Here is a 13284-nt window from a genome sequence, read left to right on the forward strand (position 1 = left end):
TTAAAAAAAGGTAATTATAGCAGCTGCTTTTTGGGTGATAAAGAAATGAACATTAAGGGGATGCCTATAAATTGAGGAATGACTAACCTAATTGTAACATATAAATACAACCTAGTTGTGATGATATACTACCATGCAATAGGAAATGATGAAAAGTATGGTTTGAGAAAAACCTGGGCAAACCATCTGAATAGAAGTGAAGTGATGTGAGCAGAACTAGAACAAACCCCACAGTAGTAGAAATATTGTAAAGATTTTCAACTTTGAAAGACTTTGCAACTGAATTACCACACAATACAGTTCCAAAGGACTTACAATGAAATATGCTCTCCATAGCCAGATAGAGAATGCCAGATGGATAAACTCAGTACTGGGTGAAACATTTTTTTCCTCTTTTTTTCTTGCCCCCCTTTTTGGGAACATGACTAATTTGATAATTTGTTTTACATGACTATTTTGTCATTGTTCAGTCATTTCAGTAATTTCTGACTCTTTGTGACCTCATATATTTTTCTTGGCAAAGGTATTAATGTGACTTGTCATTTTCTTCTCTAGCTCGTTTTACAAATGAGGAAACTGAGACAAATCAGATTTGGTGACTTGCCCAGGATCACATAGCTGGTAAATGTCTGAAACCACATTTGAACTCAGGTCTTCTTGACTTTAAGTTCAGCAATCTATCTACTGTGCCACCTGATAGCCTATTGTATGACTATATATAAGTTTAATAAATTTGGATTTTTATGTTTTCTCATTGGATGGAAAACAGATAAAGAGATACAATTTAGAATTGAAGAAAAAAGAATAAAAATGTCTATACTTTATTATATTATAATATTATAATATAATGTTTAAAAACAAACCTTTATAGATGAGCTTTCCTAGTTGCACTTGAATGTAATTTATTTAATCCAAATTAATTGTAAGCTAATTGAAAATGAAGTGTAATGGGCCATTACAGTGAAGGATTTTGTTTTCTGCTTTGTTACATAAAACATTAAAGAAAGTTTGCAAAGATTTTATACTTAGTGAATATTACAAATTAATCATTTGAAAGAAGATAGTTTAAGGGACAAAGAATATCATGTAGAAATTGAAAGCATTACACAAAGAAAAAGTAGGGATTTGAATATTTCTACACATGGAATTTAGCCAAGAGCTTTACACAGAAACTGTATATTTCATTAACCAAATTCAACAGGTTTGAAAACTGCTGTAAAAAATCTCTTATGCTTCTAAAATGTATAGATTTACCTGATAAATTGCTTCATCACAAGCATTCTGCAGACCAAGGTTGATCATGGTGTTCTGTAAAGTACGTCCCATGTAAAATTCCAAGGAAAGATAATAAACTCTCTGAAACAAAGAATAACAGAAGGATTTTTTACAGAGGACCCTTATTATTATTACTTTTTTTTTAGTAACAGTGAGAGAGAGATGCTGAATCATGAACAAAAGAGGAAAAATTGCTTCTCAATATTTGTGCACATGAATTTTTTGATGTATAAAATTGATTAATCTCCTAAAACATGATATGATGCCTATGTAACTTTTGATTTCTTTTTGGGTTTCAAGTAAAATGAGGTGATAATACTTGCACTATTTTAAGTAGATAACTTCCTTGTATTTTGCTTACTTGTTGGTTCTCACATTTGATTGTAAATTCCCTTAGAGAACACAGGGAATTTTTTTTTTGTCTCCTCAGTCTTTAGCCCAGTGTCTGGTACATTACAAGCATTTTTTGTACCTTAAAAAACCAATATAAATGCATCATTGTTGTTGTAGTTCTTTTGAATGAAACCATTCTAATAGTAGTATTAGGTTTTATTATGGGAGAGAAGGGACAATTATTTCCCTTTTACTGATGACAGTTTTACAAAATTTTCTGAAAATCTATGATGATATTTTATCTTTAAACCTACACAGAAAATTCTCATCAACACTTAATAAAATTCCTTTTGAAAACCTTTTGTAGCATCCTTATCAAAGGCCTAATTAGTTCCTAAAAAATAACCAGTATGACAATTTATATAATAAAAACATTGTAAAGATGAACATCTTTGAAAAATTAAAGAACACTGAACATAATGACCATCTACAATTTCAGATTCATCAGATGAGTCACAGTACTCACTCAGATGCATATCTACTCCAATTTGTTAGTACTGCTTTAAAATGAAGGAAATTCCTTTTGTTGCCTCTTAGTCTCAACAGAGGTTGAGATCCCAAAGTTTTAAACTTACAAATCTGCCACCAAAGGTAGGAAAGTCCTAGACATAATTGCTTATCTGGCTCAGGTAAAGATATACTCTCTTTGAAAGGAGAAATTTTCATCTCCCCTTTCTTGCTTGCTTACATCCTTAGTGCATAATATAGTATCTATCACAATTCAAACACTTACTAAATGCTTATTTATGTAAATAATAATGATGATGATGAAAAATGGGGGATAGTGAATTCTCTAGTTTAAAACATGTGGGCTATATTTCAAGTGCAAATAGGTATCATTTCTGCCAGGTTAGAGAGGGTAACTGGGGCATAGACTCAGTAACAGTGTCAAAAGCTGAAAAGAGGGCATAAAATTTGAAGAGTGGAAAAAAGTCATTAGATGTGGTAACTAGGAAATTATTAGCAACTTTGGAGAGAATAGTTTCAGCTCAATGATAGACTGTAAAGAGTTAATTAAAAAAAAGTCAGATGAAAGAAAGCAGTGGCATTAATAATACTAACCTTCTATAGAAGTTTAGTTGCAAAAGAAAGAAGAGATATCAGATGACACCTAGTGGGCTGGATGGATTAAGTGAACATTTTATTTTGAGAATGGAGACGACGTGGGCATGATTGTAGGCAATAGGAAAGCATCGAGTAAATGGGAAGATGGGAAGACACTAATGAGACATAGGGTTGGTCAAGTCATCTGTTAGAAAAAAATGGATGGAATGGAATTGTTAAGGAGTGCATCTTGGCAAAGAGATTTACACTTTTATGTGAAATAGGAGTGAAGATGAGATAGTTGCAAAAGGCAGTGATAGAAGACAAGGGACAAAGGAGAAGACGGAGGTAACAGTGAATGAATTCCGTTTTTTTCCCCAGTGAAATATGAGGCATTATTCTCACTTGAGAAGACAGAGAGGTAGCAATGGGAGATTTGAAGAGGGAGAAAAAGGCTTAGAAAATTTACTATGGTGAGTGGAATAGAAAATCAATCAGGGAGGTATAAAAAGATTGTCTTGCTGTATTGATGGTCCAATTGACATTACAGAACATAAATTTGTAATGTGTCCAATTAACAGTCAGTGACTGAAGTCAGAGGATGCTTAGCATAATCCAAGATTGGGGTTTGGCAGCACAAAGTTTTTGATAAAGAAAAGTAGCAAGGGATTCAAGAAAATAAAACAGTGTAAAGTTGAACTGGTTCATCTAGGAGGCAAATAAAGATTAAAGTGTTTAAGGCTGTATTTGGACTCCATTCTTCTTGACTGTGAGCTAAGCACCCTATGAACCGTGTTTTCTACTTTCCTCTAAGCTTTCATGTTATCTTGCTGAGATCAAGGCTTTTACACCACTCGATCATGTCCTCAGCATGCTGTTTATACTCTGGACATGTCTTTTTTGCGTGCTTGTATTTGCATTCCTAGTGCATAGCATAGTGCCTGGAACATTTTAAGCACTTAAGAATTATTTTGTTTAAATAATAATAATAAGTATTATGATGTTAAATATAATAACAACATGCGTAACATTACATATAGCTTTTAAAAGATATATCCATAAAACAATTGCAATTGCAATAATGTGTTGCATAAAAAATATGCAATTCATATATAAGACAGCAACAAGACTACAAAATACAAAACTTTACATATAATCCAACAATAAACAAGTTCTAACTGCACAGGTAGCTACTTCTACAATATATTAGTCTAGTGGAAAAAATGGTTGTCCTTTTGTGACCTATTGGCCATTCTGTGTATATCTGAACTTGTTGATTACTTACTAAGATACATGGACTAGATGTTCTTATTTCTAAGTTTTACAGTCTTTTTCCTGGTTGTTTCTGCAAGTTAGGTTTTATATAAGAAAGATGCTGTCTGTTGGTTGAGTTTTTTCCCTTTGATTAAACTAATATCTTCCTTTATTTTAGGTAAAGATATTGTGTTTGATTTACATAAAGCAATGGGTTTTTTTCTTTTCTATTTCTTCTGTTTTGTTTTGTTTGTTTGTTTGTTTTTAGTGTCTCTGTGCTTACTGGAAAGCAAACTGAGCTTCAGCATCCTTGAACTACTATTTCAATGTATTGACTTCTTTTAATAGTTTTTTTTTTAACATAAAGGTAAAGATTTGTTTTAGCATCTAGCTATTTCTTTATATCTGAAAGATGAACATCTTGATTTTTTTGACCATGTGTTTATTCCACTTAAATTTCCATTTTTCTTAAGATAAGAAATCTTAGTTCCAAGATTTTTTCTATCTTTCTTTTAAAAATATGGTTATAATTTACATCTGTTTTTCTTCAGTTTCTATTTCAAATCTCTCCAAAAATTTCTGAATATTTTCTGAATCTTTCAACAAAATTCTATTGTGTTGTTTGAATTCTTAAGAACTTAGGCATAATACCATCATTTATTTCTCAGTACTGGTTCATTGGTAATGAGTTTTCTCTGAATTAAATGCTAATTCTCATTTCAAATATACCTATATGGAAATCTAACTCATAATTATCACAGAAAATAATTCTGCTTCTCAAATTACCTCAGTGGTGTGTTCTTATATCCAATTGTCACAATCTGACTAATAATTAGGCCATGCCTACTGTTTGCAGGATCTGGTATGACCTGCACCTCTAGTCCCATCTGAATTTCATAATGCCAATTTCTTAGAATTTAGTCTCTCATACATCAACTTTATAATCACTTTTCAAATTTACCCATTCAGGTCACAGTTGTAAATAAAATGATTCTGTTTTTTTTGGCCATACCTTACAGAAAGTGATCTTCAGTCAGACTATTGCTTTATGACCTTTGTTCTCTTGGTCATTTGTTTTCAAAAGTATTATGATTTTAGTCAACATATTTCAACAGACTTTGTAAACTTCTGTCTTTAAAATTATGTTGTTAGTTCAACTTTCTTGCTCTATTTCTATAATCCACACAGGAGTACATATTATATTATTACTCAAAATTTATTTTTCTTGAATTGAACTACTCAGTATACTTTTATTTATTTTTATTTTTTAATTGTCTTCCTTCAACAATCTGAAGGGTTTTTATTTTTATTTTTTTATTATAACTTTTAATTGACAGAATATATGCCTGGCAATTTTTTGTAATATTATCCCTTGCATTTACTTCTGTTCCGACTTTTCCCTTGCCTATCTCCATCCCCTCCCCTAGATGGCAAGCAGTCTTACTACTCAGTACACTTTTAGCCCATTATTCAAAATTCTATTTTTTTCCCTACTAACTGCTCACAATTGTATTTATTGTAAATGCCTTTAACCCAGACAACCTTTGCCTATAAATTATTCTGACTATCTTAATGTTGTATTATCTTTTTTTAAATGAAAATTTTTTTTAATTTAAAAAAAAAGTGAATAGCCACATTAAAATCAACAGGATATTTAGTTCATATTCTACAGGTATGCATACCATACTTGAAGACAGGAACTTTAGTTTTGAAACCTTCTTATGAAGTTAGAGGACTAAGAGAAACACTTGTAAAGGACTATATATTTTTGAGTTTTTAATTAGGTATCCTTCCTATTCCTAGAGTATGGATTGTTGGTTTCCCAGCACCTTCTATCAAGTCATTTTTAAAAGCATTCTATGCAGAAGTTGAAATCGAAAATTGGTCTCTGCTCTTAATTTATAACCAAATAACCTAAGACTGTCAATTGTGGGATTATTTTATTGCAAATTGTTAAACAGTAAACAGTGTACCTAAAGAAGATTATCTGGCATTAATGAAAAATCTATTCCCCTTCTCTATATCACATGGTACTTTTATCATCAGACACTGCTTTTTTGTAGTACATGTCACTTTCTTGCTTATTCGACTCCAGTAGTTCCCTATTGCTTCTAATATAAAATATTAACTTTAGCTTTAAAAGTCATTCATAATCTGGCCCAGAAATTATCTTTTCAGGTTCAGTGAACACTGCACTCTACCTCCCACAGTCTAGCCCAAACTGACCTTTTCTCCGTTTCTCACACAAGACAATCTCTTACTGCCATTCTTTTCACCCTCCTCATCCCTTAAATGTAATTCCTCTTCATATCTGCCTTTTAGAATCATTTTCTTCTAAGCCACAGATCAAGCACTATCTTGTACCTCCCAAATGCTAATGTCCTCTCTACTAAACTAGTTTGTATTCTCTATGTATATAGTATGTTTAGATAGATATGTGTACATATATGCATATACATGATATCTTTTAGAAGTAGAAAGGAATTATTTCATTAATTTATTGGTATCCCCAGTGCCCATCAATACAAATTCTTAATAAATGTTTGCTGATTGATTGAATCAATGGTTGGGAGAAAAAAGGGAATAAGGTGGGTTCAAGTGTTCCTGCAGGGACTGGATGAATGATTGGTGTAGGTGCTGTCTATATCAGGCCAGCCACTCAAGGTCAACAGTAACAGGATACTGTAGCAAAAGCACATCTTAGTGAAAGCACTTTAGCTTACTAGAAGAGACATTCTAATCAGAAAATGAATTCACTATCCCAAAATCCCCCACTGTAATTACTGCTCTTTATAAAAGAATAGCAGGGCCAAGTAGAGCCCAAGTTAGCAAAAACAATTCTCCCTCTAGCTATTTTCAGACCAACTCATTATCTAGTTCTCCCCTTGGCAACAGATTAAAATCTGTCCATTTTGGGGCAGGTGGTTGAGTAGTTTCAATAGATGGCTTAGGAATGACAGGCAGCAATACACAGAAACAGCTTCTTGGCCCCTATGTACCACCAAGTGGGTGGGGGTGACCTTTTCCTGAAGTGGTACAGTACAGTAGTGCAGAGGCACGGGCGGAGAATTCGCTGGCCCTACCCAAGAAGTGATGGTCCTGTGGTCTATGGGTTTGACGGGAGCATGCCGCGGGAGGGCTGCGGCCAGCTGCGGAGATCCATAGGGATGCTTGGGTCCCTCCAGGGGCCCTTCTCGAAATGCCAGCTGTGATTTCCGAGGTTGGCTTTTGCCTTTCTTCCTGGGAGGCATCAACAGTCGAGAAGGGATGGACAGTAAGTAGCCTCATGTTGTCTGGGGTAAAACGCCAGGAATACAGGCAACGATCCTCACTCAAGCACTAGGTGAGTGCAATTCTTCCAATGAAGAAAGCACTTGGAAAACTCGAGCAGCAATGGGGGGGTGCGGGGCGGGAGGGGAGGGCGGGGGAAATCCCAGAGAGCGGGACTCAGATGGAAGAACCCGGACACCTGGCACCGCCAGTCCGCGTTCCTCCGCACCCCACCTTAATGTTGTATTATTTATTTATGTCATAAATTTGGGTGTTTATAAGGTCCAAAGTGATATTGTGGTTTCTATAAGCAGTCTCAATATTTGCTTTCATGGGTTTGCTAATTTGAGGGTTTTTTTCTATGAAACCTCAGAAGCAGGTCTTTTGATAGTTTCTACCAAACTACACACTTTGATTATCAATCTTTTACTCCATAACACAAGCGATATAACCTCTACTGATTTTTTTTTTTTTCAGGAAGAGATCCCATATGGAGAAGATTCCAAAATGGGCTTATAACACTTTTTGTAATATAATAAATAAATAATGTCACACTTTCTATATGTTAAGCATCTTTCACTGACTTTTTGTGCCACTCAACTTTTCTTCTAACAAATCTTTATTGTAGAAGACAATTCAATTTTTAAAATTAAGTCCTATTCAGAGAAGGTTTAAACACCAATTACTAGGTAGTACCCCTACTAAACTATTTTAGACATTTTTAGATGATCACAACACCTGATGTTTTCAAGGGAGTAAGAGAATAACTCCTTTTTAAAAATTAAAATTTAATTTTTCAATGCAAAACACTTCCCTGTTTCTTCCTCCCTTCACATCAGTAAAGAATGAAAGAAAAAAACAAAACCTTGTTCCATGTATATATTCAAGCAAAAAATAAATTTCTGTACTGATTACATTTAAAAGAAAAAAAAAGTATGTATTATTTGGTACTCTTGAGTCTTTCCTCTCTCTACCAAGAGGTCAGTAGCATTTTTCATGCTCTGGAATTGTGATTGATTATTATGCTAATCAGAGTTTCTAGTCTTTCAAACTTGTTTGTCTCTACAACATTGTTATCACTGTACAAATTGCTTTTTTGGTTCTGTTTCCTTCAATCTGAATTAATTCACATACTTTTTATAACACAATAGCATTCTATCATATCTATATGCCATAACTTGTTCAGTCATTTACCAATTAATGGGTACTCCCTCAGATTTCAATGCTTTGCCATCTGAAAATGCTATGAATATTTTCATCTTTAGTTAAAGTTTGTTTTCCTTAGGAATAATCCCTTCCCTAGTCTCCCATTCTCTAATTTTTCCCTTTTCTTTCTTCCATTTCCTTGTTTACCAACAAAACATAATTTACCAATTCAATATATTTGAAATATATTTCAAAGATATTTCAGGTGAGATAATTTTACCCAACCTTTCTTTCCATTCCCTAATGGATTCCTCTTTCCCTCATTAATATCTTACAGAACCATTCCAAGACCTTTCTAAATAAACTTCCCTATGATCCTTGATGAGAATAGAATTTAGAGGGAACACATGTATAATTCAATCATATGACTTTTGGAAAACAATATTGCATTATTATATTGTCAGACATTGTAACTATTAGGTATTTTCATTTATTTTTCTTTGTTAATAAAATGCATTTAATTTGGATGGAGTAGGACAGAAATTTTATGTCTTTTCTAGAAATGATCTTGCACTAAATGATACTTGTATCACCTACTTCACTGATTTATTTTTGAGGAAAAGTTCTATATATCCTAAAACTATATAACTACAGAGGGCATATCCATAAGGATATCCCACTAGCACCTCAACCTTAATAATGTATAAATCTGAGCTTATTATCAATGTCTAAAAACCTAATGTCATTATATTGGGAAATTAAAGATGATGGAGAAGGAAGAGTCAATTAGTAATCAAGTTTTATTGTATCTACCTCATTTCTCATATTTGTTTATTTTTTTTCCTATTCCCACTGCCTAGAAGCAGTGAAATATATTAGGAAAAACATCACATTTAGAGTTAGTTGATCCTGGTTTTAACACTAATTCTAATTACTGCCTGTGTCACAGTGAACAAGTCACTTACTCTTTCTGTTTGTCAGTTTTTTCACCTATAAAATGGGATGGTCATAGTCTAGATCCACATTTTTCTTACCATCATTTAAGCCAGAAGTCAAATATGTGACTCAGAGTAAAGGTAGCCCACAAGATGCTCAGGTGAAAGCCAAAGAAGATTAAGATATAATTTGAAAATATTTATTAAAATAAAATAAAATAAATCATGTTAATATTCTAAGTCAGTCAGTGGCCCTTTTTTTTTTATTTGAGTTTGACACCACTGATTTAGACTACTAAAATAAATAGCTTCTTTAACAGAGAAGTGAATTGCTTGAATTGCTTCTCTCACACAACTAATATTCTACTCCATCTCTCATACTATTGCCAGAATACTAACATGTACAGATGTGTAGTCACATATTTTGGACCTGAAAATGGCCAGAAACTCCTTATTATGTACTGATTATAATTCAAACCTCTTTGATCTTCATTCAGTTTTGTCCACAATCTAGTGCCTCCCTGCTTCTCCTGCCTTATTTCATGTTACTTCCTCAAAATACTCTATGCAACAGCCAAACCAGAACTGCGTTTTTGCACTTTCACTTATCTTCTTTGTATTTCAAATGTTCTCTTTCTTTTTTTTTTTTTTTGCTTGCTGCCATTCATTAAAACTCAATTTCAATGTCATCTTTTCCATAAGATCTTCCTTCAGTATCTTCCAGATTTCATATAGGCACTGTGTTCTACATGACCTTAATGTACTTATGTATCATTCTCTATTGAAACTATCTATGTTCAAAGACAATCACTTTACAAATAATGATGTTAAGGATCATAGAAGTTAAATGGCTTGCTCAATATAACACAGATAATAAACGGAAAATCTGGAATTCAACCCTAGATGATGTAATTCCCATCTCTAAAATTGTTTTTACTATTATTTTGATGCCCTCTCCTAGACTGGAAAGCTGTACAATGTCAAGGACATTTCTTGCTTACTGTTTGCATTTTAATTCCATTTGAGGCAAAATAATAAATGAACAATACAAAGTTTGAATCATATCTACTTTATTGTTTTGAGAAAGTATTTAATGGAGAGATGTTCAAAATATTGCCTAAAATTAAAGTTTTGTTGTTATTTATCCATATCTCTTAGAACCCCCATTTCTCTGAGGAAAAAAAAAACAGTTGATATGATAAATTATGTAATTTTCCCTTCAATCATGCAGAAAAAGATTTAGATCATCCTAAAATTCCTTTCTACAACTATTGCCTCACGATCAGCTGATTTTCCCATTTTCCTAATCCTTTCAGAAACTCAAACAATTGTAAATATTCTTCTGACTACCTAGCCAATAGGTATGCAATATAAATGCAAATAGTTACTTCTATTATATATTATAATTGCTCAAATTAAGTTACTTGGATAGTCATACCTGAGCCTCAGTTTTCCTTATTAGGTTACACTAAATATCCTCTCAGGTTGTTTCCAGTTCTAGATCTTATAATGTGATGCTTTACCAAGAGTTCTCCATTTAAAATCATTTTGCTCCATAGGAAGTGAGCACTCACCAAATGAAGTATTATTAAAATCTATTTGCTAAACAAGTATATGCCCAGTGGACAGTGGACAAAATAAGACTTGGCACCAAGTTTTAATCAATATCAGTTAGGCTACAAAAACTGATATTCTTTCTTGTGGTTTCAGGATCATACTAAATGACTTTAGAAAAATTCACTCCTATTATAAATAAAAGATTAAATTAGGCTTTAGTGTGATATTCCTGAATTCCAAAGACATTCAAAAGAAAGTACAACTAATGCAGCAATTACTGGGTAATTATCTCATTTGATCTATGGAATAGTACCATCTTCAGCCTAGCCATACTTCATTGTTATTTCTAGTCATCTTTTGGAGGCCCTGATCCCACTGATCCAAAGGAGATTGCTCACAGAAGGACCAAGAGAATTATAGTAATGATATCTTCCATTTTTAATATAACATTTTATAATTACAAAGCACTGTGCTGATAATCTTGTGAGGTACAAGGATAGTTTCCACTTTATAGATTGGAAAATTGCAGCTTAGACAAGAGAAATGCCTTGTCTAAGATCACAAAGTTAGCAAATGTCAGAGGCAGGATTTGAAACCAAATTCTCTGAATCAAAAGATAATAAAATCCATGTGAAAAAAACAACTTAGTAATCCAACACCCTCTTTTTACAGATGAGGAAACAGATCCAGAAATGTTAAGTATGACATTTTCAAATATCATATATGCCATCAAGCCTGCCTTGATCTTTCTTCACCAAGTTCTCCTCAGACTCACACATCATTTTGTTTTGTGCTTTTTCAATGCCCTTATAGTACATATTATGGCTAGCTGTGTATGTATCACATTCTTTCACCTAGTGAAAAGTAAGGTCCATAAAGGTAGCTATCTTTTATTATATAAATTCTTTACTTCTTTATTTCCTACTTTAATGTTTTGCATAAAGAAGATACTTAATGTTTGTTTCGTGAAATAAAGAATTGATCAGGGCAAAGATGGGAAGGGATGTATACTAGGTTAAGTCTGGATTTCAACTGTTTATCCATCTGTAAAGCAGGGATTATTGCCTAAATATTCAAGGTTGAGGGGAGGGTGATTTTTTTTTAGACACTTGAACATACTATATAAATCTCTACCATTATTAGCATGATTGTGTGTGTGTGTGTGTGTGTGTGTGTGTGTGTATGTGTGTGTGAATTCACTAATGATTTCCAAAAATTCCTTCGGTATTGAAATTCTGGAGTAACAGATTATTAAAACGAAAAGAAATTTTGAGATGAGATAGTCACATTTTATTTTACAGTAAGAATAAAAAGTGATGCCTGAAGAGATGAAGTAAATTGCCATCTTACAAGAATTAAGTAGTGGAGATTGAAATCCACGAAGTCTGTTTGCAAATTCAGCTCTTTCCCACTGAGTCTAGAAGTGCTGTCCCAGGAGAGCAGGGCAGCAGAAAAGCATTCAGAAGCGTTAGGATGCAGAGAAGAATAGTGATTAGTAAGAGAGGAGTCTTTTTTTTTTTTTTTTTTTGGTACCTTGGGATGCTTCTCATAGTAGTACTGCTGAGTGCGGATCCAGCGCCCCACCAGGTGGTCACGCACCGTGTGGGCTAAGGCGAAATAATAGTCTCTAGGGGTGGCCACATTCCGATCCTTGACAAGAGTGAAGTGCAAGTGCCGATTAAAACCCTTCTTCAACTCCGCTACGTTCTCAACGCCCACAATGCCACGGATACTAATCTGTTTGCGCTTCTCCTGATCAGTCAAAGGTTTAGCCATGACTGTGGTGTGGAGGTACGTCCACTCTAGAGAGAATTAGAAAAACTTGTTTAGCTGAGGGCTATGGAGGTGCAAGTCAGGAAATAGGGCTAGGAGAAAATAAATTTTGAGGCTCCACCTCTGAGTGGAAGCACGTCCCATTGGTATTCTACGCTGCCCCGCCTTCTGCAGAGCCCTAAATTGTGCTATGTCGGAGGAAATCCTTAAGAGAGAAGGGTCTCCAATCAGAGTAGACCCTTAATAAATACCTGACCATATGATTCTTCAAAGAAAAAAAAATCGATTTATTGAATGGTGATAAACATTTCTGCTCCTCTGACTCAACCTCCTGTTCCCATAAAGACATTGCCCCACTGTGAGAAATAACCTAACCGTTAAGGGGAGAGGAGGTATTCCTAGTTTTATTGTAATCTGGGTTGCTTTGGACTCCTTTAATTCCTGGAGCTCTAGGAATGAGTCTGTCACACTATTCAAAGAACGAAACAACCCTCGATATCTTCCAGTTCAATCAACACAACAGAAGGAATATCTGCATGTCTTTTCAGCTATCTTCCCACCTGAGTTAGTTTTAAATTGATAAACATATATGTTGTTTTAAAGGGATCAGATCTTAAAATTGATTTTTTACTGAAAC

The 13284-nt window shown here is 33.8% G+C and overlaps 1 protein-coding gene across 1 annotated transcript in view; it reads right to left on the bottom strand.

Annotated features, from left to right (window-relative positions):
• Nucleotides 1-12830, bottom strand: part of LOC127549785 (glycogen phosphorylase, liver form) — a 97282-nt gene extending 84452 nt beyond the window's left edge. The window contains exons 1-2 of the mRNA XM_051978107.1: nt 12408-12830; nt 1255-1356 (exon numbers count right to left, since the gene is read on the bottom strand). Of these exons, the coding sequence (XP_051834067.1) occupies nt 1255-1356; nt 12408-12650 (345 nt within the window). The 5' untranslated portion in view covers nt 12651-12830. The remainder of the gene's footprint in view (nt 1-1254; nt 1357-12407) is intronic.
• Between the last annotated feature and the right edge of the window lie 454 nt (nt 12831-13284).

The sequence above is a fragment of the Antechinus flavipes genome, chromosome 2 (assembly GCF_016432865.1).
Source record: "Antechinus flavipes isolate AdamAnt ecotype Samford, QLD, Australia chromosome 2, AdamAnt_v2, whole genome shotgun sequence".
Taxonomy (NCBI): Eukaryota; Metazoa; Chordata; class Mammalia; order Dasyuromorphia; family Dasyuridae; genus Antechinus; species Antechinus flavipes.